The sequence below is a fragment of the Phacochoerus africanus genome, chromosome 1 (assembly GCF_016906955.1).
Source record: "Phacochoerus africanus isolate WHEZ1 chromosome 1, ROS_Pafr_v1, whole genome shotgun sequence".
Taxonomy (NCBI): domain Eukaryota; kingdom Metazoa; phylum Chordata; class Mammalia; order Artiodactyla; family Suidae; genus Phacochoerus; species Phacochoerus africanus.
The window spans coordinates 38,888,501-38,916,470 of record NC_062544.1 but is presented as its reverse complement, the minus strand read 5'-3'; the positions used below and the strand labels follow the sequence as shown (position 1 = coordinate 38,916,470).

The 27,970-nt window shown below is 39.6% G+C and overlaps 1 protein-coding gene and 1 non-coding gene across 4 annotated transcripts in view; both read left to right on the top strand.

The window, feature by feature from the left end:
• The window catches only part of IPO11 (importin 11), a 229,735-nt gene that overhangs the window by 13,889 nt on the left and 187,876 nt on the right, over positions 1 to 27,970 (top strand). For all 3 annotated transcript variants that reach the window (XM_047753902.1, XM_047753974.1, XM_047754048.1), the window contains exons 2-3: positions 10,087 to 10,230; positions 19,021 to 19,121. In XM_047753902.1, coding sequence (XP_047609858.1) covers positions 10,093 to 10,230; positions 19,021 to 19,121 — 239 coding nt within the window. In that variant the 5' untranslated portion in view covers positions 10,087 to 10,092. The remainder of the gene's footprint in view (positions 1 to 10,086; positions 10,231 to 19,020; positions 19,122 to 27,970) is intronic.
• Positions 19,438 to 19,539, top strand: LOC125114201 (U6 spliceosomal RNA). Its single transcript, XR_007131733.1, has one exon. It is a non-coding gene; the product is annotated as a U6 spliceosomal RNA (small nuclear RNA).

Sequence of the window (27,970 nt, the reverse complement as noted above, 5' to 3'; positions counted from 1 at the left end):
CTTGCTTTGTACATGATCTTAGTGGAAAAACTGAGTTTCTCACCATTAAGTATGGCATTATCTGTAGGTCTTCTGTAGATAGTCTTTATTATGTTGAGAAAAGCTCCCCTCATCTTTTATCTGTTAACCAGATTGCTTATCTTTATTATTGGGTTGTAAAAGTTCTTTATATATTTTGCATTTACGTCTGTTATCAGATAGATGATTTAAAATATTTTCTTCCGTTTTATGAATTGTCTTTACTTTCTTGATGATGTTATTTGGTAAAAAGATTTAAATTTTGATGAATTTAATTCCTCTTACTTTAGTTGTGTGTGTGATTTTTTTTTTTTTTTAATTCTGTTTTGTCTGTACTTGTAGCATGTGGAACTTCCCTGGGCAGGGATCAGTCCCTCATCACAACGGTGATCTAAGCCACTGTCAGTGACCATCCTGGATCCTTAACCCAATGAGCCACAAGAGAACTCCGTGTAGTTCCCGTTGTGGCTTAGCGGTTAACAAACCCAACTGGCATCCCTGAGGACGCGGATTCGATCCCTGGCCTCGCTTGGTGGGTTAAGGATCCGGTGTTTCCATGAGCTGTGGTGTAGGTTGCTGATGCAGCTTGGGTCCTGAGTTGCTGTGGCTCTGGCGTAGTCCGGCAGCTACAGCTCTGATTTGACCCCTAGCCTGGGAACCTCCATGTGCCATGGGTATAGCCCTAAAAAGACAAAGGACCAAAAAAAAAAAAAAGAACTTCTGAGTGTGCTCTTGGTATCACATTTGAGAATGCTTTACTAGTCCAAGGACTAGGTTTACTCCTAGATTTTTTTATAAGAGTTCTACAGAGTTACCTCTTCATGTTTAGTTCTCTGGTCTATTTGGAGTTAATTCAATAGAGAAAAAACAGTCTATTCATCAAATGGTGCTGGAACCACTTTTGCATGTGCTGGATACCACATGGAAAAGAATACTTGTACTTCTTACTTATACTATACACAAAAATTGTCTCAGTACCCTTGTTGAAAATCCATTGACTTTAGATGCAAAGGTCTGTTGCTGAATTTTCAAATCTATTTCATCGATGTGTATATCTCTCCTTATGCCAGTACAAACATTGTCTTGATTACTATAGCTGTGTAGTAATTTTTGAAATTTGGACATTTGAGTGAATTTGCCATATTTCTGTTATTGATTGTGATATGAGAACATACTTGTATGATTTCAATCCTTTTTTTAAAGAATTTTTAAATTAGAGTATAGTTGATTTACAGTGTTTTGTCAATTTATGCTGTAAAGCAAAGTGACCCAGTCATACACACACATACATATATATACCATCTTCCATCATGTTCTACCCCAAGAGATTGGACATAGTTTCCTGTCTCTACAGTAGGACCTATTGCTTATCCATTCTAAATGTAATAGTTTGCATCTGCCCATCCCGCATTCACCTCCCTCCCCTCTGGCCACCATTTGTATGGTATTTTATTTTTATTTTATTGCCACATCTGTGGCATAGGGAAGTTCCCAGGCTAGGGGTTGAATTGGAGCTGCAGCTGCTGGCCTACATCACAGCTACAGCAATGCCAGATCCAAGCCATGTCTGTGACCTATACCACAGGTCACAGCAATGCCAGATCCTTAACCCACTGAGAGATGCCAGGGATTGAACCCGTATCCTCATGGATACTAGTCAGGTTTGTAACCCACTGAGCCACAACGGGAATTCCCTGTGCTGTATTTTAGATTCCACATGTAAGTGATATCATATGGTATTTCTCTTTCTCTTTCTGACTTACTTCACTTAGTATATTTAGTTGCAGCCATGTTGCTGCAAATGGCTTTATTTTGTTCTTTTTTGTGGCTGAGTAATATTCCATCGTGTATATATACCACATCTTCTTAATCCATTCATCTCCTGATGGACATTTGGGTTGTTTCCATGTCTTGGCTATTGTGAATAGTGCTGCATTGAACATAGGGGTGCATGTATCTTTTTGAATGAATGTTTTGTCTGGATATATGCCCAGGAGTGGGATTGCTGGATCATATGGTAGTTCTGTATTTAGTTTTCTGAGGAACCTCCATACTGTTTTACATAGTGGTTATACCAGTTTACATTCCCACCAACAGTATTAAGTTTCCCTTTTCTCTACCTCCTCTCCAGCATTTGTTATTTGTTGGCTTGTTAATGATGGCCATTCTGACTGGTGTGAGGGATTACTTTATTGTAGTTTTGATTCATATTTCTTTAATAATTAGTGGTGTTGAGCATTTTTTTTGTATGTTTTTTGGCCATTTGTATGTCTTCTTTGAAGAAATGTCTATTTAGGTCTTCTGCCCGTTTTTTGATTGTGTTTTTTGTTGTTGTTGTTGTTGTTGAATTGTATGAGCTGTTTGTATATTTTAGAGATTAAGCCCTTGTTGGTTGCATTGTTTCCAAAGATTTTCTCCCATTCCGTTGGTTGTCTTTTCTTTCTCTCCTTTTTTTTTTTTTATTAATGGTTTCCTTTGCTGTGCAAAAGCTTTTGTTAATTAGGTCCCATTGGTTTATTTTTGTTTTTATTGTCATTATTCTAGGAGGTGGATCAAACAGGATGTTTCTGTGATTTATGTCAAAGAGCAGTCTGCCTGTGTTTTCCTCTAGGAGTTTTAGGGTATCCGGCCTTACATTTAGCTCTTTAATCACTCCTTTTAAATTTGTTGAGGCTTGTTTTGTGGCCTAGCATATGGTCGTACCTGGAGAATATTTCATGTATGCTTGAGTAGAATGGTTGCTTGCATTCTACTGTTGTTGAGTGGAATGTCTGTTTGGTCTAGTTTGTGTATAATGTTGTTCAAGACATATTTCCTTGTTGGTCTTCTTCCTAGATTCTCTATGCATTATTGAAAGTGAAGTATTGAAATCTCCATCTGTTATTGTTCCCTGGTTGAGCTGGCTGGGGTGGGCATGATTGAGGCTCACTCTTCTTTGCCTGATTTGCCTGGGGTAGAGCTTCTGTCTCACAAGTGGTGCTCAGGTGGAAGGAGAGTGTCCCAGACCTTTCAGCTGTGCCTATCTAGAATAGAGCTGCAATATATATATCTGAGGTAGATGAGAAATCCTGACTGCCTGCCTCTCTTGTGGAGAATCTGTGGCTCTACATGATGAGCTGGAGTGAACTCTATCTTCTTGGTTACTTCTACCTGGAGTATAGCTTCCGTCACACTGGGGCAGGAGTGAGTTTGTGGGTCAAATGCCTACAGATTTTTCCTATTTTTACCAAGATTTAGTAGTAGGTCTTACATAAATGTTACTCCATTTGCTGTATGTCCTTAAACATAGATTTCAGAGACTGTAAATTATTGATTTTTATAACTTTTATCAGTTATGGTTTTTTCACTGAGGCTCTCTGGTGCTCTTCATGCCACCATTTGAGACAGTCTCTCTCTTTCTTTTAAACTGTAAATTGGATCTAGAGTCATGATTAGATTATGGCTGATCATTTTTGGTATGTCAGAGATGAGGTTACATACTTCTTTTGGCATCACATCAGGAGGCTCCTAGGCTCAAGTTGTATAGCTGTTGGTGATCCTGAATTCGTGTTCTTGGTTGAGCTGGTGACTGACAGATCCTTTCACTTTAAAGCTTTGTTTATTTCTTGATTACATTTAGCAAGTAATCTGTGGAGTGATACTTAGACACAGTGGGAATAATCTGTTCCTAAGCAGCTGTTCTTTCACTTAATGGTTTTAGCATCCTTTGCTGATCCATGCCTGAATAAATTATTTCACTGAGGGAACCTTTTTTGATTTTTTTTTTTTTTGGTCTTTTTAGAGCCACACCTGTGGCAAATGGAAGTTCCCAGGCTAGGGTTCTAATTGGAGCCTTAGCTGCTGGCTTATGCCACAACCCCAGCACCGCTAGAACCAAGCTGCATCTGCGACCTATGCCACAACTTGGGGAAGCTCCTGATCCTTTACCCAGCAAGGCTATGGGTTGAACCTACATCCTCGTGGATACTGGTCAGGTTCTTAACCTTCTGAGCCACCATGGGAACTCCACCTTTTTGATTTGGAAATTGTTTTTTCTTCAGTTTTTATTGTAATCTTACACCTTCTTTTTCTAAGTCAGTTAACTTACTCACTATACTAAGTGGGACGGGGTTATTGTTTGTGTGGAATGTCCTATGACTGAGGACAAACACAGATAATGTAGTAGTCTAAAAAAAATTACCATGACTGGAATTAAAGTTGAGGTAGGCCTGACTAGTCTGTCTGTTGGTGGCAGACAGAGGTACTACAATTTCCAACTGTAGGCACATCTGTATTATCTTTAGGTTTTGAATTTTTCCAGAGTTAGGAAAGTATAGAATTAAGACTAACCTTCTGTCCAGTTACAAGGTAGTTATAGGCTCTTGGACACATACTGCTAGATTGTTTAGATTTAAATAGACTCAGAAACAACACAAAGTCCAGTAATGAATAAATTTTGGACTAACTGAATTGTGAAATAGTGAAAGGGCAAAATGTCTGCCTAAATTGTAATTTTCATCTTCTTCTTTCCTATTATTGTTCTTAGAAAAAAAGAATATGCTTTTAGATTTCGGTAATTCTCTCTGTAGTGTAGTTGAGAGCTAGTAAAATACTCATAAGCGGTATTTCCTCTTGCTCATTATTTTGAAGCTGTACAAATTAATGAAAATCAAAGTAGCCTCAGTGTATACAATATTAGTTAGGAAACCTAGGCAGATTTCATAGTGCCGTTTGCATGGTTGTCTCTAGGCATTGTTGATTGGAACACAGAAAGGCAAAGGATACATTCTTTTGTCTTTTTTTTTTTTTTTTTTTTTTTTTTTTTAGGGCTGCACTTGCAGCATATGGATGTTCCCAGGCTAGGGGTCAAATCAGAGCTGTAGCCGCCAGCCTACACCACAGCCACAGCAACGCAGGATCCGCAGCACATCTGCGACCTACACCACAGCTCATGGCAACGCCAGATCCTTAACCCACTGAGCAAGGCCAGGGATCGAACCTGCAACCTCATGGTTCCTAGTCGGATTTGTTAACCACTGCGCCACGATGGGAACTCCTCTTTCCTCTTTTTTATCAGTTTCAGGTCTCCAGTTTTTTTTTCAAAGACTGGTTGTATGCCTGCTTCACTGCTATTTGCAAATAACAGTAGCAGCTCTGTTATATTTCTGCATGATATTGAATATCAAGAAAGATATTGAAGTTTAGTTTTCCAAACTGACTACTGGTCATCAGTAGTCATCTTTTATCCCAATTGAATTTATTTCCAGTTACATTTGAACAACTCAGTACATTTCTCTCTTTGTTCTTCCTTGCCATTGTTATCCTTTTAAGAGAATTCCACAGTTGAGTACTCTATGAATATTTCCATGAATACATAGAGAAATGCAGTCCTTTCAGATTTCTTCACCCGAGGCATATGGAAGTTCCCAGGCTAGGGGTCAAATGGGAGCTGCAGCTGCCAGCCTACACCACAGCCACGCCAGAGCTGAGCTGCATCTGTGACCTAAACCACAGTTGATTGCAACTCTGGATCCTTAACCCACTGAGCGAGGCCAGGGATCGAACCCCTCATCTTCATGGATACTTGTTAGGTTCTTAACCTACTGAGCCATGATGGGAACTCTCCTTTCAGATTTCTGATGGATTCAGGCATCTTTTTCTCCAGGAACCTATTATGGGAGAGCATGGTGTGTTTCAAGGATTTGGGAGTAGGGTGATGTGGTGAGGCCATTTTATATAATAGTAGAAAGAGCTGGGATTCCACCTTGTTCTTAGGCCTTACTCTGCCATGTACTAGTTTTCTACAGCGACCTAGACAACTGTCTTGATAAATTTTAAGTTCTTTGTCTATAAAATAGTGATATTAGTCCACATGCCAGATTTACTTTTTATAGGTTTTTTTATGGGATCTTAAAAATATTAAATATGTTTTAATAAGTAATGTGGTATTTATAATAATCCATTATGGGTCTATCATTCCTGAATTGTTATTTTTGATGGTGCATTTAATTTGCAGTTTAGGAACTGATTGCTGTTTAAAGCTTCCCTTATAAGTTAATCAGTACTTGGAAATATTTCCAATAGAGGTTCAGAATGATGGTTTGTTTCTCAGACCAAAAAGACTTTTTACCCATTGGATAAACCACTCATAATATTGTTTCTATGGGGGAAATATACTCTGGGTTCCAGCTGGTGTTCTGGAAACTTATTTTTCATAGTTTGTTTTAGTAAGAATAATTCTTTCTACCTCCCACCTCATTATCCCCCATATCTTGGGTAGAGAAAAGGCCCTTTCTGATTCTTACCTAACAACTATTGCAGTGCTTTGCACAAAATTGGTTCTCTAAAAATATACCCACTGAGTTCTCCCTCCCAGACTGCATGGGCTTCTTGGGGGCAAGGATCAAAGTTAAGAGGAAGAGAGGACAGGACATGGGCTTCTGGGAAGGACCTGGATGGAGCAGTGTGCTGGAGGGAGGTCAGGATGGGGAACTCTGTCTAGCATTTCTGTTAGAACATGTGAATGGTGAGGGTAATAAGTGGGGCATAAAGATGAGAGTACAAAATAGACTTTAGGGTTGCTTTGTTGTGAAAATCCAGAGTAGTATGAAGGTGTGCATGTATGTGAGTGCTCTGCCCAGTCTTTGCTCCAGGTAAAAATTGCTCTGGGAGTTGGCAGTAGTCAGTGATTTTATTTTTCAAGTAGTAGTCCCAAAACAGAGACATAGCTTTTTTCTTTCTTTTTGGGAAGGGTAGGGTTGGGGTCAGGATGAATTCTGGTAGAGCCTTTATTATTATACTCATTCTTCCAATCTTCCAGTGGCTTTTTTGGGGTGCATATATAGACATCCAGACTCTTTATTTTATTTTATTTTTAATTTTTTGCTTTTTAGGGCCATACCCATGGCATATGGCGATTCCCAGGTTAGGAGTCCACCTGGAGCTACTGCTGCCAGCCTACGCCACAGCCGCAGCCATGCAGGATCCAAGCCGCATCTGCAACCTACTCCACAGCTCATGGCAATGCCAGATCCTTTACCCGCTGAGCAAGGCCAGGGATCGAACCCGGCACCTCATGGCTCCTAGTCAGATTCATTTCTGCTGCACCACAACCGGAACTCCCATTTTATTTTTATTTTTAATTTTAATTTTTTTTCTGAGCCTGTGGCATATGGACGTTTCTGGGCCAGATATTGAACCCATGCCACAGCAGTGACAGTGCCGAATCCTTAATCCGCTGAGCCACCAGAGAACTCCTGAAAGTTCAGACTCTTTATTTTCACCTACAGGGTGGTCTCCTGATCTGTTCCTGTTTACAGGAACAGATGATCTTTCCTCATCTTGTATTACTTTGCCCTTTTCTTATTAACTGCCAATCATACTGGCTTTCTTAATTTATTTATAATAATAAGGCCTTGTTTTCAGTTGTTTTCCCTATTCAGAGCTCTGCTTTCAAATCTTTGCGTGGCTTGGTCTCTTTTGTCCTTTTCATGTCTCTTGTAAATGTCACTGGAGCAGCCTTATCTGAATACCTAATCTGAAGTAGCACATTCAATTTCAGTTGGTCTTATTTTCTTATTTTCTTCATATCACTACCTCTTTTCCCTCTCTCTCTTTTTTTAAAAAAAGATCTGTTGGGAGTTCCCACAGTGGTGCAGTGGGTTGAGAATCTGACTGCAGCGGATCAGGTTGCTGCAGAATCTCGGGTTCAATCTCTAGCCTGGTGCAGTGAGTTAAAGGATCCTGTTTTGCTGCAACTGTGGCTCCATCCTTGGCCCTGGCCTGGGAATTTCCATATGCTGCAGGTGTGGCCATTAAAAAAATAATGAGCTTTTCGTTTATGTAAATCAACTATAATGGAAAAAAAAAAGAAAAAAAACAGGTCTGTCTTGTTCTACAAGAATGTAAAATGTGTAAAGTCAGGGACACCATTTTGTTCACTGCTATATTTGTAGCACAAGCAGTGCCTGGTACACAGCAGGCTTTCAGCAATTTTATTGAATAAATCTATTTATTAGCTGCTGTATGGTTCAGTGTGAAGTGCTTTGTTGTTCAAAATTGATCACTTTCCTAATTCAGCAAATAAATATTAAGTATATATATCTTTTGGACCCCTGGGGCTACATCCTTAGATATCTGTTCTGTCACTTAAGGAAGTCAGTATTAGTTACTGATAAAGAATTGTGGCTTTGGTATTCAAGTCTAGTGGGGATAATAGTATGTACTGCATAGAATTATTATTAAGAACAAATAAATGAATAAAGCACTTACTATTATGTGTGTCATGTATTACTGTATGCTCAGATGTTGGCTTTTTTTTTTTTTAACTTTTTATTTTTATTTTAGCTTGTTGCCCTTACATTGCTTAGGGGAGCATTAGTGAATTCCTGCCCTTTGTACCTTAGACAGTTCCATTGTGAAAACTGCAAATCAATGCTGGTGTGCCTTCTTTTATAGGATTGTATAATTGAAACTACTGTGCATCCACTGCGTTAGCAATAGAGCTGGACTTTCAGATGTACCTCAGTTGTATTTATTTATTTATTTATTTATTTATTGGTCTTTTTGCCTTTTCTAGGGCTGCTCCCACGGCATATGGAGGTACCCAGGCTAGGGGTCCAATCAGAGCTGTAGCCACTGGCCTACACCAGAGCCACAGCAACTTGGGATCCGAGCTGCATCTTCGACCTACACCACAGCTCACAACTCACAGCAACGCCAGATCGTTAACCCACTGAGCAAGGCCAGGGATCGAACCCGCAACATCATGGTTCCTAGTTGGATTCGTTAACCACTGGGACACGATGGGAACTGCGTACCTCAGTTTTATTTTATTTATTTATTTTTTGTCTTTTTGTTATTTCTTGGGCCGCTCCCGCGGCATATGGAGATTCCCAGGCTAGGGGTCCAATCGCAGCTATAGCCACCGGCCTATGCCAGAGCCACAGCAACGCGGGATCCGAGCCGCGTCTGCAACCTACACCACAGCTCACGGCAACGCCAGATCGTTAACCCACTGAGCAAGGGCAGGGACCCAACCCGCATCCTCATGGTTCCTAGTCGGGTTCGTTAACCACTGTGCCACGACGGGAACTCCATCAGTTTTAGATTTCTAAAATTGTGCTTCATGTAAACCAGCTATAATGGAAAAAATGAAAATCATTGTAAAATAAAAATAAATAAAATTGTGCTTCTAAAATTTTGGCAATTGTTAATATTTTCCTAGAGAAGTTACTAAAGCAGAGATGGTTGCCCCACTGCCTTCTCCGTTCAGCCCCTATTTTCATTTATAGGTTTGGAGAGAGGATTGAGAATTTGCATTTCTGTGAGGTGATACTGCTGTTGCCAGTCCTTGGACCACACTTTGGGGTTTTTTTAAAGTCGTGCTAATACTGTAGTCATTAGTTGCATGTAGCTATTGAGTACTTGGTATATGGTTAGTTAAAAAAAAAAAAAAGATTTGTAAAATATACACAGAATTTTGAAGATTTAATATAAAAATGGTAAAATATCTCAGTGTTTTCAAAATGTTGACTACCTATTGAGAGGATGATGTTTTGGATATGTGTTAAAGATAATATAGAATGATGATGATATGAGGTACTTAGCAGTCAGAACATTCCTTTTTCAGTTTTCTTCCCTGGTCTTTATAGCTTTTATAATGCTTATCTTTAAAAAAAAAAAAAAAAACAAAACCCCAAACACCCTAAGACAAAAGGCATTGATTAGAGCCTTGGGCAGGCAGTGGTATTTAACCAGAATTAAGTAAATTTGAAGAAAAAGAGTTATGTAACTGTTTTTTGTTTACCATTTTTTTCCAATTTACTGTCTTCTGTATATGGAACAATAAATGATAGTTTCCTTTAGAAATAAATTGATTTAATCAAAAGTGATTTGAATTATGAAAAGTTTTAAATAAGAGTGCAGGTGGTACATAAAAAAGGTAGAACTCCAGCAGAAACATGAAAGAGTAGGTAAATGATTGAAATATAGGAGTAATTTGGAACATTGAAGTTTTTTCTGCATTTATGTTACTGTGAATTTTTAAAGTATAACGTACATTCAAGTATGTTAACTTATCATTGCCAGGTTTCCATGGATCTCAATAGTGCCAGTACTGTTGTCCTTCAGGTCTTAACACAGGCCACCAGTCAGGATACTGCTGTGTTAAAACCAGCCGAGGAACAGTTGAAACAGTGGGAAACACAGCCAGGTTTCTATTCAGTGTTGCTGGTAAGTTTTTTTTTTTTTAATAATTTACTGTAGTTTTTATTTACTTGTGTATTTATTTAATCATTTATTTTTTATGGCTGCACCTGTGGCACATGTAAGTTCCACACCCCAGCTGCACCAACGGATGGGGGATGGAACCCACACCTCCTCTCGACCCAAGACACCACAATCGGATCCTTAACCCACTGCTCACAGCAGGGACTCCAATTTATTATCATTTTTAATATAATGAGATACTGTTGCTTTTGGCTTTTAAAGGCTGCACCTGCACTTATGGAAGTTCCTGGGTTAGGGGTCAAATCATACTACAGTTGCAGGCCTATGCCACAGCCATAGCAATACCAGATCCGAGTTGCATTTGCAGCTTATGCTACAGCTTGTGGCACCCTGGATCCTTAACCCATTGAGCAAGGCCAGGGATTGAACCTGCATCTTCATGGATACTAGTTGAGTTCTTAACCCAGTGAGCCACAGCAGGAACTCTGCGATACTATTACTTTAACTGTTCTAAAAACATACTTGTATTGGCGGTTTACTTTGCTGAAACTGGTGTAAATGTGTGGCTACCATTGCTCCTGCCACATACTCATTCAGGGCATGGCTCTGAGAATGTTTAAGAAATAATTGTTTATGGTTGAGTAAATAACCCAGCAGGGTACTGATGGTATCTGCGCAGAAGGTGACACTGTGCAGATAATCTATTTTAGCATGTTAATGCTGACCTAAAGACTGTAGATAGTACACTTTCATGTTTTGTCTTCATCCTTATTTTGCCCCAATTAATTTATATTGTCAAGAGCTTTTCAGGTCTCCCTGCTGCAGCAGCAGGGTAGGTCTACCTTGTTCAGTTTATGTCACTTTCAAACATCTCTTTCTTTTCCCTATCTAAAAGTTATTTTCTTAACAATCTGATCTTTTCCAGGGTGTTGTGAGAAATAGTGTAATGGTGAACAATATGTGCTTTAACTAAATGTTTCTGGGAGTTTAAAGCTTTTGGTTAATTAATCAAAATTGTTTTATTAATGCTGGAATGGAAGGATGTCTTTTTGTGTTAGAGACTTTTCTTATTCTTTTCTTCTGAAAATTTGACAACTCTAATTAGTGTTTGATTTAGTTTCTGGCCATGTGATGAGGTGACTGCTTGGATCAAGAACTGATTCAGTATTTGACTGGGCCAAAAATTCCCAGGAGAATTGTTTACTCTATCAAGTATAATGGAAGACTATAGCATTACATACATATTTTGACTTCATGACTAAAAAGTTTGAGTTGTTACATTTAAGAAGATACTAGTCATGCATGTAAGGGAAATTAAATATCTGGTGACATACTTGATATTCTGAGTATAACCTGAGAGTTGGCTGTTATGCACAGACACATAGAGATGAAAAAACAGATTGATTTCTAAAGATAATAAATGAAGTATCTTATTCTTTTTTTTTTGTCTTTTGTTTTTTTAGGGCCACACCCATGGCACATGGAGGTTCCCAGGCTAGGGGTCTAATGAGGGCTGTAGCTGCCGGCCTGCGCCACAGCCACAGCAATGCTGGATCTGAGCTGCGTCTGCGGCCTTTATCTTATTTTTTTTTTAAAATTACATCTGTAGTTGTATAATGATCATCACAATCCAATTTCACAAGATTTCTATCCCATAACCCAAGCACATCCCCCCAGCTCCCCCAAACTGTTTTCAAAGTCTGTGAGTCAGCATCTGTTCTGCAAAGAAATTCATTGTGTCCTTTTTTTCAGATTCCACATGTCAGTGAAAACATTTGATGTTGGTGTCTCATTGTATGGCTGACTTTACTTAGCATAATAATTTCTAGGTCTATCCATGTTGCTAAAAATGCCGATATTTTGTTCGTTTTAATGGCTGAGTAATATTCCATTGTGTATATGTACCACATCTGGATCCACTCCTCTGTTGATGGACATTTAGGTTGTTTCCATGTCTTGGCTATTGCAAAGAGTGCTGCAATGAATATTGGAGTACATGTGTCTTTTCGAGTCATGTTTTTCTCTGGATAGATGCCCAGGAGTGGGATTGCTGGATCAAATGGTAGTTCTATTGTTAGTTTTCTGAGGACTTTCCATACTGCTTTCCACAGTGGTTGCACCCATTTACAATCCCGCCAACAGTGTACCAGGGGTACTTTTTCTCCACACCCTCTCCAGCACTTATTGTTTGTAGATTTTTGGATGATGGCCATTCTGGCTGGTGTAAGGTGCTACCTCATAGTGTTGTTTTTTTTTGGGGGGGGGGGGGCTTTTTGCTATTTCTTGGGCCGCTCTCGCGGCATATGGAGGTTCCCAGGCTAGGGGTCTAATCGGAGCCGTAGCCACCAGCCTACGCCAGAGCCACAGCAACGCAGGATCCGAGCCACGTCTGCAACCTACACCACAGCTCACGGCAACGCCGGATCGTTAACCCACTGAGCAAGGGCAGGGACCGAACCTGCAACCTCATGGTTCCTAGTCAGATTCGTTAACCACTGCGCCACGACGGGAACTCCTCATAGTGGTTTTGATTTGCATTTCTCTTATAATGAGTGATGTTGAACATCTTTTCATGTGTTTTTTGGCCATCTGTATGTCTTCTTTGGAGAATTGTCTGTTTAGATCTTCTGCCCATTTTTGGATGGGGTTTTTTGTTTTTTTGGTATGGAGCTGCAGAAGGTGTTTATAAATTTTGGAGATTAATCCCTTGTCTGTTGATTCATTTGCAAAGATTTTCTCCCATTCTGTGGGTTGTCTTTTTGTGTTGTTTAGGTTTCCTTTGCTGTGCATAAACTTTGAAGTTTGATTAGGTCCCATTTGCTTATTTTTGTTTTTACTGTCATTACTCTAAGAGGTGGATCTGAGAAGATGTTGCTGTCATTTATGTTGGAGAGTGTTTGGCCGGTGTTTTTAGTGTCTGGTCTTATATCTAGGTCTTTAATCCATTTGGAGTTTATTTTTGGTGTATGGTGTTAGGGAGTGTTCTAATTTCATTTTTTTCCATGTGGCTGTCCAGTTTTCCCAGCACCACTTATTGAACAAGCTGTCCTTTCTCCATTGTATATCCTTGGCTCCTTTGTTATAGAATTTTTGGCTGTAGGTGCATGGGTTGAATTCTGGGCTTTCTATCCTGTTCCACTGATGTGTATTTCTGTCTTTGTGCCAGTACCATGCGGTTTTGATGACTGTTGCTTTGCAGTGTAGTCTGAAGTCTGGGAGCCTGATTTCTCCAGCTCCATTTTTCTTTTTCAGGATGTCTTTGGCTATTCTGGGTCTTTTGTGCTTCCAAACAGTGTTTAAAATATTTTGTTCAAGTTCTGTGAAAAATGTCCTTGGTGATTTGATAGGGATTGCATTGAATCTGTAGATTGCCTTAGGCATTATAGTCATTTTGATAATATTAACTCTTCTAAACCAAGAGCATGGTATGTGCCTGTATCTTATTCTTATAGATAATCCCAGCATCTCGTTTGTGAATTTGGGGCATAGGATAAATATTTAGAAAATTTCTGATTATCTTTAATTTTTATATGTTTATTTAAATGAGTGTGCTCTGTAATTAGCCTCATTTTTTTCAGGGCAAAATATGAAACACTTCTAGAATTTCTTATTTTAGTTCCTACTTGACCTTGAAAAAAACCAGTAGGTATTCTTTATACTTTTCAATATTATGTATGAATTATTAATATTAAGTGCTTAGATCTTTTCATTTTTATTTTTATTAGGTATACTTTTCTTCTTAGAAGAATATTAAACTTTCTTTGAGGTGGAATAGGTTATACTTATAATAGATTTTAAAACTGCTGAATTTAAGTTATTTTTTCCTTTTTTCCTGTTTTCACTGTCTTGTCACATTTGCTTTATTTGAGCCTTAGCTGTCCTGTTTAGTCTGGAGATTCCTAAATTTGTATACCTGTTCTTAGGCTTGTCTTCAGTCTTGTTATTCAATATGCTTATGAATATTTTTACTTGGATTGACACCTGCCGTTTGACTTTTCTTGGTTCCTAAGTGTAGCTGAGGTCCACCAACTTCCACAATATTCCCATATTACTTCCATTTATTCACTCATTATTCACTCATTTACTGAACAAGTAGATATTTATGAAGTTTCTGCTTTGCTGGATTCTGTGCTAGACTACACTCGTAAGACAGAACTCAATCTAATGTGGAAGGTAGACATGTATAGTGTTAAAAATCGAATGCAATTAATATAGTGAGAGAACCTATGCTTTCTTTTGCAAAGGAGACCCAAAAGAAGGACGCGACTCAGTTGTCAGGGATCTTAAGAAATAAATGGGCATACACCACTGTCTTTGTTAACTTTTGTGGGTATGTACATGATTTTTAAAAAGTAGAATTATAGTATACATATTTATTTTTAATACTTAACATAAATATTTTTTATAGTAAAGAACATACTTCCTCATCATTATTTTTGGTTTGAAATTTTCCCATATAAATTTGTGTTTAAAAGGTAAACTCTAGGGATTTGAGTTGTTTTTGGTCTGAGGTATAGTACAAATTTTAGTCAGTTAACATATTCCTACAGTCCCTATTTGTCCTATATACCTGCTATTCTAGAAACATTTTTAATTCTCAGTGTTCATGACTTAAATTACAGTGTAAATATTAGTTTTACTATTCTTCGTATTTCTGTATATGTTTAAAATGATCGTTTATAAATGGTAACAGTTTTAATAAATGTTTAAATAAATTTTAAAATAAATTTTAGGTTTGTTTGTTTGTTTTTAGTATTTTTAAGGCTGTACCTGTGGCATATGGAAGTTTCCAGGCTAGGGGTCAAATTGAAGCTGAAGCTGCCAGGCTACACCACAGCCACAGCAATGCCAGATCCAAGCCATGTCTAGGACCTACATCATAGCTCACGGCAACGCTGGATCCTTAACCCACTAAGTGGGGCCAGAGAGCAAACCTGCATCCTCATGGGTGCTAGTTGGGTTCATTACTGCTGAGCCACAATGGGAACTCCTTAAAGTAAATTTTAAAGGTCACATAATAGCTGTAATTTTTGACTTCAAGATCATATTGCGTGGTTTAGCTTGCACAGTCATTTTTATAGTATCTCGTTTTGGTGCAGGGTGAAGATGGCCTGTATTTGGGTTAAAACAGTGAATAAATTTTTTTTTTAGGTAGCGGTTAATTTTGAGTTGAAATTATTCGTATTACTTCTACATTTATATTACTTAAAATTGTTTTGCCATCAAACTTACTGGTAGATAAGGAGAATACTTTGAAATAATTTGTTATTTTACAGCATGAATTACTAACTTGGGCTTTGACTCCTTAGAATATTTGAGTCTATTCTTTGGTGGGTCTACTACTTTTTCTTCTTTTTTTTCTTTTGAGGGCTGTACCTGCAGCATATGGAGCTTCCCAGGCTAGGGGTCAAATCCCACAGCAATGTGGGCCAAGCCGCATCTGCAACCTACGCCACAGCTCATGACAACTCTGGAACCTTAATCCACTGAGCAAGGCCAGGGATCAAACCTGTGTCCTCATGGATGCTAGTCAGATTCGTTAACTGCTCAGCCACAACGGAACTCCTCCACTTTTTCTTTTTTAATTTAGGGCTATTTATTTTAGTTTTGTGTGTGTAGGTAGATTATGCTGTGAAATTAGGTTTGTTTGCTTCCAAGTTTAATTTTTTGTTAGGGAAAATTTCAAAAATAGCTAAAAGTAGAATAGTATAATGAATCTCCCTATGTCCATTACTCAGCTTATATAATTAACATACTCCTGAGCAGATAGGCTTTCTTACATGAATTGTACAGATGTAGATATTTAGAAAATAATTACATGTATGTAGTGATAAGATTAATTGAAGACTTTAATTAAAAATCTATCCAGGAGTTCCCTTCGTGGTGCAGCGGAAACGAATTCGACTAGGAACCAAGAGGTTGCGGGTTCAATCCCTGGCCTCACTCAGTGGGTTAAGGATCTGGTGTTGCCATGAGCTGTGGTATAAGTCGCAGATGTGGCTTGGATCCTGAGTTGCTGTGGCTGTGGTGTAGGCCGGCAGCTGTAGCCCAGATAAAACCCTATCCCGGGAACCTCCACATGCTACAGGTGTGGCCCTAAAAAGCAAAAAAAAAAAAAACAAAAACAAAAACAAAAAACTATCCATACTTTATTGTGGTGTATTAAAATTAATCACACAAAAACTACTCGAACTGATCAGTGAAATCAGCAAATAGCAGGATACAGGATCAACACTGAGAAATCCATTGTATTTCTTTATACTAACAATGAAATATTGGAAAAGGAATATATATAAAAGAAAAACCTTTAGAATCACACCCCCAAAAGTTAAATACCTAGGAATAAACCTGACCATGGAGGTGAAAGACTTAGATGCTGCGAACTATACAACATTAATAAGGAAATTAAAGAGGATGCAAAGAAATGGAAAGATATCCCATGCTCCTGGATTGGATGAATTAATATGTTTAAAATGGCCACACTACATAAAGCAATCTACAGATTTAATGCAATCCCTATCAAATTACCCATGACATTTTTCACAGACCTAGAACAAACAATCCAAAATTTATATGGAACTATAAAAGACCCAGAATTGCCAAAACAATCCTGAGGAACAAAAAGCAGAAGGCATAACTCTCCCAGAATTCAGACAATGTTACAAAGCTACAGTAATCAAGACAGTGTGATACTGGTACAAAAACAGACATGCAGACCAATGGAACATAATAGCGAGCCCAGAAATAAACTCAGACATCTAGGATCAATTAATCTCCAACAAAGGAGGCAAGAATATAAAATGAGAAAAAGACAGTCTCTTCAGCAAGTGGTGCTAGGAAAACTGGATGGCTGCATGTAAATTAGTGAAACTAGAACACACCGTCACACTATGCATAAAAATAAACTCAAGATGGCTTAAAGACTTAAACAAGGTACGATACCATAAAACTTCTAGAAGAGAATATAAGCAAACATTCTCATCAACTGCACAAATGTTTTTTAGGTCAGAAAGACTAAGGCTGTAGAAATAAAAACAGAAATAAACCAAACTAATGAAACTTACAGGCTTTTTCACAGCAAAGGAAGCCATAAAAAAGATGAAAAGATCACCTATGGAATGTGAGAAAATAGTTGCAAATGATACAACTGACAAGGGCCTAATCTCCAAAATATACAAATAGCCTAAACAACAACAACAAAAAAACAGACAACCCAATGGATAAATGGGCAGAAGACCTAAATAGACATTTCTCCCAATAAGATAATACGGATAGCCAATAGACACATGAAAAAATACTCAGTATCACTAATTATTAGGGAAATACAAATCAAAACTACATTGAGGTACTACCTCACACCAGTCAGAATGACCATTATTAACAAGCTAACAAATAACAAATGCTGGAGAGGGAGTGGAGAAAAGGGAATCCACCTGCACTATTGGTGGGAATGCAAATTGATAAAACCACTATAGAAAACTGTGGAGGGTCCTTGAAAACTAAATATAGAACTACCATATGATCCAACAATCCCACTATTGGGCATATATCCAGACAGCGCTATCATTCAAAAGATGCACATGGAGTTTCTGTCGTGGTGTAGTGGTAACAAATCCAACTAGGCACCATGAGGTTGTGGGTTTGATCCCTGGCCTCTCTCAGGGGGTTAAGGATCTGGCATTGCTGTGAGCTGTGGTGTAGGTCGCAGATGTGGCTTGGATCCTGAGTTGCTGTGGCTGTGGTGTAGGCCGGCAGCTCCAATTGGACCCTTAGCCTGGGACCTCCATATGCTACAGGTGCGATGCTAAAAAAAAAAAAAAAAAAAAAAGGCAAAAAAAAAAGATACACATGGACCCCTATGTTCATTGCAGCACTATCACATTTGTCAAGACATGGAAACAATCTAAATGTCCATCAAAAGATGAATGGATTAAGGGGTTCTAGTTGTGGCACAGTGAAAACAAATCTGACTAGTATACATGAGAATGTAGGTTTGATCCCTGGCCTCGCTGGGTGGGTCTAGGATCCAACGTTACTATGAGCTGTGGTGTAGGTCGCAAACATGGCTCCGGATGTGGCTCGGATCTGGCATTGCTCTGACTGTGGTGTAGGCTGGCAGCCTAGCTCTGATTCAACCCCTATCCTGGGGACTTCCATATGCCATGGGTGCAGCCCTTAAAAAAAAGGCAAAAAAAAAAAGATGTACATATACACAAGAGAATACTACATCATCCATAAAAAGAACAACATAATGCCATTTGCAGCAACATGGTTGGAACTAGAGATTCTCATACTAAGTGAAGTAAGTCAGAAAGAGAAAGACAGATACCATGTGATATCACTTATATGTGGAATCTAAAATCTGGCATAGGTGAACTTGTCTGCAGAACAGAAACAGACTTATAGACATGGAAACCAGACTTGTGTTTGCCAAGGAGGAGGGGGAGGGAGTGGGATGGACTGGGAGTTAGGGGTTAGTAGATGCAAACTATTACGTTTAGAATGGATAGCGATGATGTCCTTCTGTATAGCACAGGGAACAATATATCCAGTCACTTCCGATAGAACATGATAGAAGATGATATGAGAAAAAGAATGTGTGTGTGTATATATATATAATATATATATGTGTGTATAACTGGGTTACTTTGCTATACAGTAGAAATTGATAGAACATTGTAAATCAAGTATAATAAAAATAATTTTTAAATCTACCCAAACTTGATTGTAATATATTAGTTACACTTTTAACTTACTACATGGTCATTCTAACACTTTGTTTTTTATTTACAGAATATTTTCACAAACCACTCTCTGGATATAAATGTAAGGTGGCTTGCTGTGCTGTATTTTAAAAATGGAATTGATCGATACTGGAGACGTGTAGCACCTCAGTAAGTTCTGTCTCTTTCTCCCTCTCAGTTCCATCTTTTTCCCCCTTTCAAATTCAAGGAGTTATAAAATTATTGTCAGTTAATCTTCATTCTTTATGTAAAAGAATGCATTTGTGCTTATTTTAGCAACACATATGCTATTTTTATGTTTTATACACGCGTGCACACGCACACTTGATTTTTTCCAGCCGCACCCCATAGCATGTGGAAATTTCCAGGCCAGGTATCGAATCCACAGCATAGCAGTGACCCGAGCCACTATCGTGACAGCGTCGGATCCTTAACCAGCTGCTCCTTAACCTACTGTACCACTAGAGAACTTCAGCAGCAAATATCTTAAAGTTGGAACAATACAGAGAAGATTAACATTCTCTCTGAGCTAGGATGATAGTGCAAATCTGAAATGTTTGATTTTTAAAGGAAAAAAACTGAGGAAGAAAAGTGTTATACATAGTTAATTACAAATCAACCTCTATATTATTGCTATTCCCCATGAGTGCCCCCCCATTCCCGCCCCAGGCATAGGGTATGTAGATTTCTTGTTGGCCTTCTGTTTTTAAGGATCTCTAATTTTTTTTTAAATTGAGAGTTGCAATGTTTATTTCAGGTTCTCTCTTGTTTTTTGTTTTTTTCTTTTTTGCCACACAGGCAGTATGTGGGAATTCCTGGGCCAGGGATCGAACCTACGCTGCACAGCAGCAACCAGAGCCACAGCAGTGAGAACGCAGGAGCCTCAACCCGCTAGGCCATCAGAAAACTCCCTAAGGATCTCTAATTTTATGGGCTCAAACCAAATGCTGAATTAATGAGTCATGTTTAAAAATGTCTTTTTTTTTTTGAAAGGAATTACCAGAGTAGGATTTTGGAAAATGTCATTGAGAAAGAAATCCCAGGTCATTTCTGAGCCAACTAATGTTAGTTAATTCTCTAGTTTTTTGCATTATTGCCTCTGTGGTGGAAATGGTGTTGTATTTATATGTTTGTAGTCTCATCCGGCTCAGTTGTAACTGTTCTGTAGGTGGTTAAGTGAACAAACTTCTCTTAATACTTAGTTACATGTTATATAACTGGTGGAAAGACAGTGTAGACACGATCCAGAAATTTGTTTGATATGACAGCGACCTTTGCCAAAGAAGTAACATAGTCTTTGTTCTCCAGTAGATGGCACTACAGCTCTGTAAGTTTTTATATTCATAAACCTGTAAAAAAAATTGTGTACTTCACAGTGCTTATAAAATATGCCCTTGAATGATATTGAAAGTAACTAGAGTATTTTAAGGCTGTAACTCAGGATACTGTAGTTTAAAGCAAATTGTTCTCTTATTTTAGAATTAATTCATAATTTTGAGAGAAATGGAGTGTTTAGTGATGAGAAATGGTATGTTATTGATTTGTAGGAACCAATGCAGTAAGACATGTTTCTACTGCTATGTCCAGTTAAATTTTATTTATTTATTTATTTTGAGGACCACACCCGTGGCATATGGAGGTTCCCAGGTTAGGGGTCAAATCGGAGCTACAGCTGCCAGCCTACGCCACAACTGCAATGCAGGATCTGAGCCACTTCTGCTACCTGCACCACAGCTCATGGCAACGCTGGATCTGTAACCCACTGAGCAAGGCCAGGGATTGAACCTGTTAACCTCATGGTTCCTAGTTGGATTTGTTTCTACTGTGCCACGACAGAACACCCCAATTAAATTTTATATGTCTCCCAAAATTCATTTTGTTTTACTGATTATATGAAGAATATGGTTATAAATGACTATATTGGATGGAAGAGTAAATTATGATTAAATATTTCAGATTATACTTTAACATAAAGAGTTAGAAATTTGAATTCAGTTTAAATTTTAAAAATTAAGGGGGAAAAAGTGGGACAAGATGGCGGAGGAGTAGGGGGACACGCTCGCCCTCTCCCACAAACACAACAAAAAAAGCACATCTACAAAATAAATGACTCGCACAGAACAGCAACCAATCGCTGGCAGAGGAACCTAAACTCCAATAACGGCAAGAAGTTCGTGACATTACTGGGCAGAACGGGAGAAAAGAGGAGAGTGAGAGAAGGAGAATCCGAGCAGGACGGGCGCTCCCGAAAGGGAACTGCGGAGGAGAAAGGGATCCCGCACCCTGGAAAGTCACCTACACGGGGGAAAGATCAAACGAACCGGAGGAATCTCCAGATGCAGAGAAGAGTGTAGCAGTAAGTTGGAGTACGGAAAAGCCGGTCAAGAACTGAACGGACCATCTGGACTACGGGCACAGTCACCAAAGATTGAGACGCCTGGGTGGGGGCTGGGCACCGAATCCTCGCCTCCAGAGATTAGGCCCCTGGCTGGGGGGGGCGGGGCGGAGCGGAAACTGCTTGGGAGGTCTAGAAACTATTTGACAGGGCAGAGACTGCCTGGGAGACTAGAAAACAAAGCTGTGGCAGAGGAAGGGAGCAATACTCTAGGGGCGGGGGAGTGGAAAGCCACATCAGAGGGAACCTGGGAGAAGAGCCTGGTCTGCGCCCGTGCTGGGGAGGGGAGAGAAGAAGGGATGGGGCCCCATAGAATACCCCCCATGCCACAGCAAGCTTACAGGCCTGCTAGCTAGCTGAAAGCTGTGCTCCCCAGTGCATCCCCTCCCCCCACCCCCGCCACCCCCTACGCTCTCCCGAACCTGGGGCTGCATGCCATCCAGGAGGGCTGGCCTCAACAATTGCCTGAAGCCTACCACCGCAGGGGCTGTCCCTGCACAGGCCTACTTGCCCTTTGGAGGGGCTACACTTCCTCAGAGTAGCATCAAACACCACCAGCCCCCGAGAAAAGGCCTGCAGCCCAGAAAAGCTAGAACAAGCCTAGCCAGGCAGTGAATAAATCTGCCTAATTCTCCGATGGTTTTTCTGAGTCAGGCTGCCCCGGGGAGGAGCCTCTTGGATTTCAGCGGCCCTGCTACCCGCCCAAGCCCCCAGGGGGCGCCAAGCTATAGAGGATCAGCTGCATGGGACTGCCAGCTCCAGGCAGGACCCACTGCAGCCCAGAAAAGCTGCAACAAGCCTGGCCGAGTCGGGAAAAGATCTCAGACGGTCTTTCTGAGTCGGGCTGCCCTGGGGAGGAGCCTCTTGGGCTTCCAGCAGCCCTGCTACCCGCCCAAGCCCCCAGGGGGTGCCCCACTCCCGCGGAATACCTGCTCAGCACCACCAGCCCCCTGGAAGAGCCCCTGCAGCCCAGAAAAGCTGCAACAAGCTTGGCCACACTGTGAAAAGATCCGCCTTCATTCTCAGGCCGTCCTTCTGAGTTGGGCTGCCCTAGGGAAGAGCCTCTTAGGTTCTCAGTGACCCAGATAGATGCTCCAGCCCCCAAGGGGGGGCTGCACTCCTGAGGAACAGCTGCCCAACACCGCCAACCCCCTGCAAGAACCCCACAGCCTAAAAACACCAGAGCAAGCTCTGCATGACCAAGTGAAATCTGCTACCATCGTGGTGTGGACCTCCCAGTCCTGTCTGCCCTCAGGAAGTCCTCCTTTGCCTCAAAGAAACACTGTTAGCCCCATCAACACTCCAGAAAAGCCACACTGCCTCAAAAAAGATTCACCAACAACGCCAGCCCTCAGGAAATATTCCACGGCAGTGACAAGGCAAACACTGCCCAATAACGGAGAGTACAACTCCCTCAGGAGAGAGAAAACAACAAGCAAGATGAAGAAGCTGAGAAACCACCCCCAGTCAAACCAACAGGAGAACTCACCTAAAACAGTCAACAATGAAACAGATCTCTGCAGTCAGACAGACCTGGAGTTCCAAAGAGAAATAGTGACAATACTGAAGGAATTAAGAGAAGGTATGAACAGTAATGCAGATACCCACAGAAAGGAACGAGAAAATATAAGGAGGAGCCAAGAAAAACTAGAACATTCATTTGCAGAGATGCAAACTGAACTAAGGGCAGTAAAAAACCAGAATGAATAATGCAGAAGAACGAATCAGTGATATGGAAGATAGAATAATGGAAATCACTCAATCCGGTCAACAGACAGAAAACCGAATCAAAAAACTGGAAAGCAATATAAGAGACCTATGGGATAATACAAAGCGGGCCAATCTACGCATAATAGGAATTCCAGAAGGAGTAGAAAAAGATAAGGGGATGGAAAATATATTTGAAGAAATTATCGCTGGAAACTTCCCAAATCTAAAGGATACTGGGTTCAAGATACAAGAAGCACAGAGGGCCCCAAACCAACTGAACCCAAATAGACCCACACCAAGACACATCATAATAAAAATGGCAAAAGTTAGTGATAAAGAGAGGATCCTAAAGGCAGCAAGAGAAAAACAGAATGTTACCTACAAGGGAACCCCCATAAGAATATCAGCTGACTTCTCTACAGAAACACGACAGGCCAGGAGGGAATGGCAAGAGATATTTAAAGTGCTCAAAGGAAAAAATATGCAACCTAGAATACTCTATCCAGCAAGAATATCATTTAAAACAGAAGGGGAAATAAAAATTTTTTCCAACAAACAAAAACTTAAACAATACTGCAACACAAAACCCAGGTTAAAGGAAATATTGAAAGGGCTTCTCTAAACCAAAAAGAAAGGAAGGAAAGGGAAGAAAAAAGAAAAGAAAAAAAGAAGAAGAAGAGGAAGAACTAGGACTGAGGAAACCACAATCAGAGAGCAGTCACTCAAATAAGCCAGCATACAGATTTAATCATGAACAGGCCTCAAACAAAATAAAATTAAAAAGAAAAAAAGAAAAAAGAGTCATCAAAACCATAAAATGTGGGCAAGGGATGTTAGGAAGTAAATAACCCTTTTTGTTTGTTTGTTTGTATGTTTCTCTCCTTAATTTTAATATAGTAATGAAGGGTTTGAACTTACAGGACCATCAGGCTAAAACACACAATTATGGGAAGGGGTTAGCATACTTAAAAAACAGGGCAACCACAAGCCAAAACCAAATACTGCATTTGCAAAAAATGAAAAAAAAATACACTCAAGCAGATAATAACAGGAGACCATCCAACCAAAAAAAAAAAAAAGGAAGAATGGAGAACCATAGAATCAACTGGAACACGAGGTTCAAATGGCAATAAATAATCATCTATCAATTACCACCTTAAATGTCAATGGACTGAACGCCCCAATCAAAAGACACAGAGTGGCTGAGTGGATAAAAAGGCAAAAACCTTCAATATGCTGCCTACAAGAAACTCACCTTAGGACAAAAGATACATATAGATTGAAAGTGAAAGGGTGGGGAAAAATATTTCACGCCAATAGACATGACAGAAAAGCAGGAGTCGCAACGCTCATATCAGACAAAATAGACTTTAAAACAAAAGACATAAAGAAAGACAAAGAAGGACACTACTTAATGATTAAGGGATCCATCCAAGGAGAGGATGTTACTGTCGTCAACATATATGCCCCAAATACAGGAGCACCCAGATACATACAACAAATATTAACAGACATAAAGGGAGATATGGATGAGAATACAATCATCGTAGGAGACCTTAATACCCCCCTCACATCAATGGACAGACCCTCTAGACAGAAAACCAATAAAGCAACAGAGATCCTAAAGGAAACAATAGAAAAGTTAGACTTCATTGATATCTTCAGGACACTACCTCCAAAAAAAGCAGAATACACATTCTTCTCAAATGCTCATGGAACATTCTCAAGAATCGACCACATATTGGGACACAAAGCGAATCTCAATAAATTTAGGAGCATAGAAATTATCTCAAGTATCTTCTCTGACCACAATGCCATGAAATTAGAAACCAACCATGGGAAAAGGAAAGAGAAAAAACCTACTGCATGGAGATTAAACAACATGCTACTAAAAAACCAATGGGTCAATGAGGAAATCAAGAAGGAAATTAAAAACTACCTTGAAACAAATGATAATGAAGACACAACGGCTCAAAATCTATGGGATGCTGCGAAAGCAGTGCTCAGCGGGAAATTTATAGCAATACAGGCCTTTCTCAAAAAAGAAGAAAGATCCCAAATGGACAACTTAACCCTCCACCTAAATGAATTAGAAAAAGAAGAACCAAAAAGGCCTAAAGTCAGCAGAAGGAAGGAAATTATAAAGATCAAAGAAGAAATCAATAAGATAGAGACTCAAAAAACAATAGAGAAAATTAATAAAACCAAGAGCTGGTTCTTTGAAAAGGTGAACAAAATTGACAAACCCCTGGCCAGACTCACTCAAAAGAGGAGAGAAAGAACCCAAATACCCAAAATTATAAATGAAAAAGGAGAACTCACAACCGATACAGCAGAAATACAAAAAACCATAAGAGAATACTAGGAACAACTGTACGGCAACAAGTTTGACAATCTGGAAGAAATGGACAATTTTCTAGAATCTTACAGCCTGCAAAACTGAATCAAGTAGAAACAGACCAACTGAACAGACCGATCACTAGAAATGAAATGGAAGAGGTCATAAAATCACTCCCTACAAATAAAAGTCCAGGACCAGATGGCTTCACAGGTGAATTCTATCAAACATATAAAGAGGAATTGGTGCCCATCCTCCTGAAACTCCTTCAAAAGGTTGAAGAAGAAGGAATACTCCCAAAGACATTCTATGATGCCACCATCACCCTCATTCCAAAACCAGACAGAGATACCACCAAAAAAGAAAACTATCGCCCAATATCATTGATGAATAGAGATGCAAAAATTCTCAACAAAATCTTAGCCAACCGAATCCAACAACATACCAAAAAAATTATACACCATGACCAGGTGGGGTTCATCCCAGGTTCACAAGGATGGTTCAACATATGCAAATCAATCAGCATCATACACCACATTAACAAAAAAAACAAAAGTCAAAAATCATATGATCATCTCAATAGACGCAGAAAAAGCATTTGACAAAGTCCAACATCCATTCATGATCAAGACCCTCGCCAAACTGGGTATAGAGGGAACATTCCTGAATATAATCAAAGCCATTTATGAGAAACCCACAGCAAATATAATCCTCAATGGGGAAAAATTGAAAGCCTTCTCGCTCAAATCTGGAACAAGACAGGGATGCCCACTCTCACCACTGCTCGTCAACATAGTTTGGGAAGTCTTAGCCACAGCAATTAGACAAACCAAAGAAATACAAGGCATCCATATAGGAAGAGAAGAGATCAAACTGTCACTGTATGCAGATGACATGATACTATACATAGAAAACCCTAAGGACTCAACCCCAAAACTCCTTGAACTGATTCATAAATTCAGCAAAGTAGCAGCATATAAGATTAACATTCAGAAGTCAGTTGCATTTCTGTATACCAGCAATGAACTATTAGAAAAGGAATACAAAAATACGATACCTTTTAAAATTGCACCTCACAACATCAAATACCTCGGAATACACCTGACCAAGGAGGTAAAGGACCTATATGCCGAGAACTATAAAACTTTAACCAAAGAAATCAAAGAAGATGTAAAGAAATGGAAAGATAGTCCATGTTCCTGGATTGGGAAAATCAATATTGTAAAAATGGCCATACTACCCAAAGCAATCTACAGATTCAATGCAATCCCTATCAAATGACCCAGGACATTTTTCACAGAACTAGAACAAACAATCCAAACATTTATATGGAACCACAAAAGACCCAGAATCGCCAAAGCAATCCTGAGAAACAAAAACCAAGCAGGAGGCATCACTCTCCCAGACTTCAAGAAATACTACAAAGCCACAGTCATCAAAACAGTGTGGTACTGGTATCAAAACAGACAGACAGACCAATGGAACAGAAGAGAGAACCCGGAAATAATCCCGGACACCTATGGTCAATTCATCTTTGACAAGGGAGGCAAGAACATCAAATGGGAAAAAGAAAGTCTATTCAGCAAGCATTGCTGGGAAACCTGGACAGCTGCATGCAAAGCAATGAAACTAGAACACACCCTCACACCATGCACAAAAATAAACTCCAAATGGCTGAAAGACTTAAATATACGACAGGACACCATCAAACTCCTAGAAGAAAACATAGGCAAAACACTCTCTGACATCAACCTCATGAATATTTTCTCAGGGCAGTCTCCCAAAGCAATAGAAATTAGAGCAAAAATAAACCCATGGGACCTCATCAAACTGAAAAGCTTTTGCACAGCAAAGGAAACCCAAAAGAAAACAAAAAGACAACTTTCAGAATGGGAGAAAAGTTTCAAATGATGCAACTGACAAGGGCTTAATCTCTAGAATATATAAACAACTTATACAACCCAACAGCAAAAAAGCCAATCAACCAATGGAAAAATGGGCCAAAGACCCGAATAGACATTTCTCCAAAGAAGATATACAGGTGGCCAACAAACACATGAAAAAATGCTCAACATCGCTGGTTATAAGAGAAACGCAAATCAAAACTACCATGAGATATCACCTCACACCCGTCAGAATGGCCATCATTAATAAATCCACAAATAACAAGTGCTGGAGGGGCTGTGGAGAAAAGGGAACCCTCCTGCACTGTTGGTGGGAATGTCAACTGGTACAGCCACTATGGAGAACAGTTTGGAGAGACCTTAGAAATCTAGACATAGAACTTCCATATGACACAACAGGAACTCCTTGTGATGAATTTTAAGATTTACTTTCTTAGCAACTTGGATATATGTGGTATAGTATCATTAACTGTAGTTGAGGAAGTTCCCTGTGGCACAGCTGGTTAAGGATCCAGTGTTGCCGCAGCTGTGGTGCAGGCTGCAACTGTAGTGTGGATTCAGTCCCTGGCCTGGGAACTTCCACATGCTGCAGGCATGGGCCCTGATAAAAAACCCAACCAGGAGTTCCCACTGTGGTGCAATGGGATCAGCA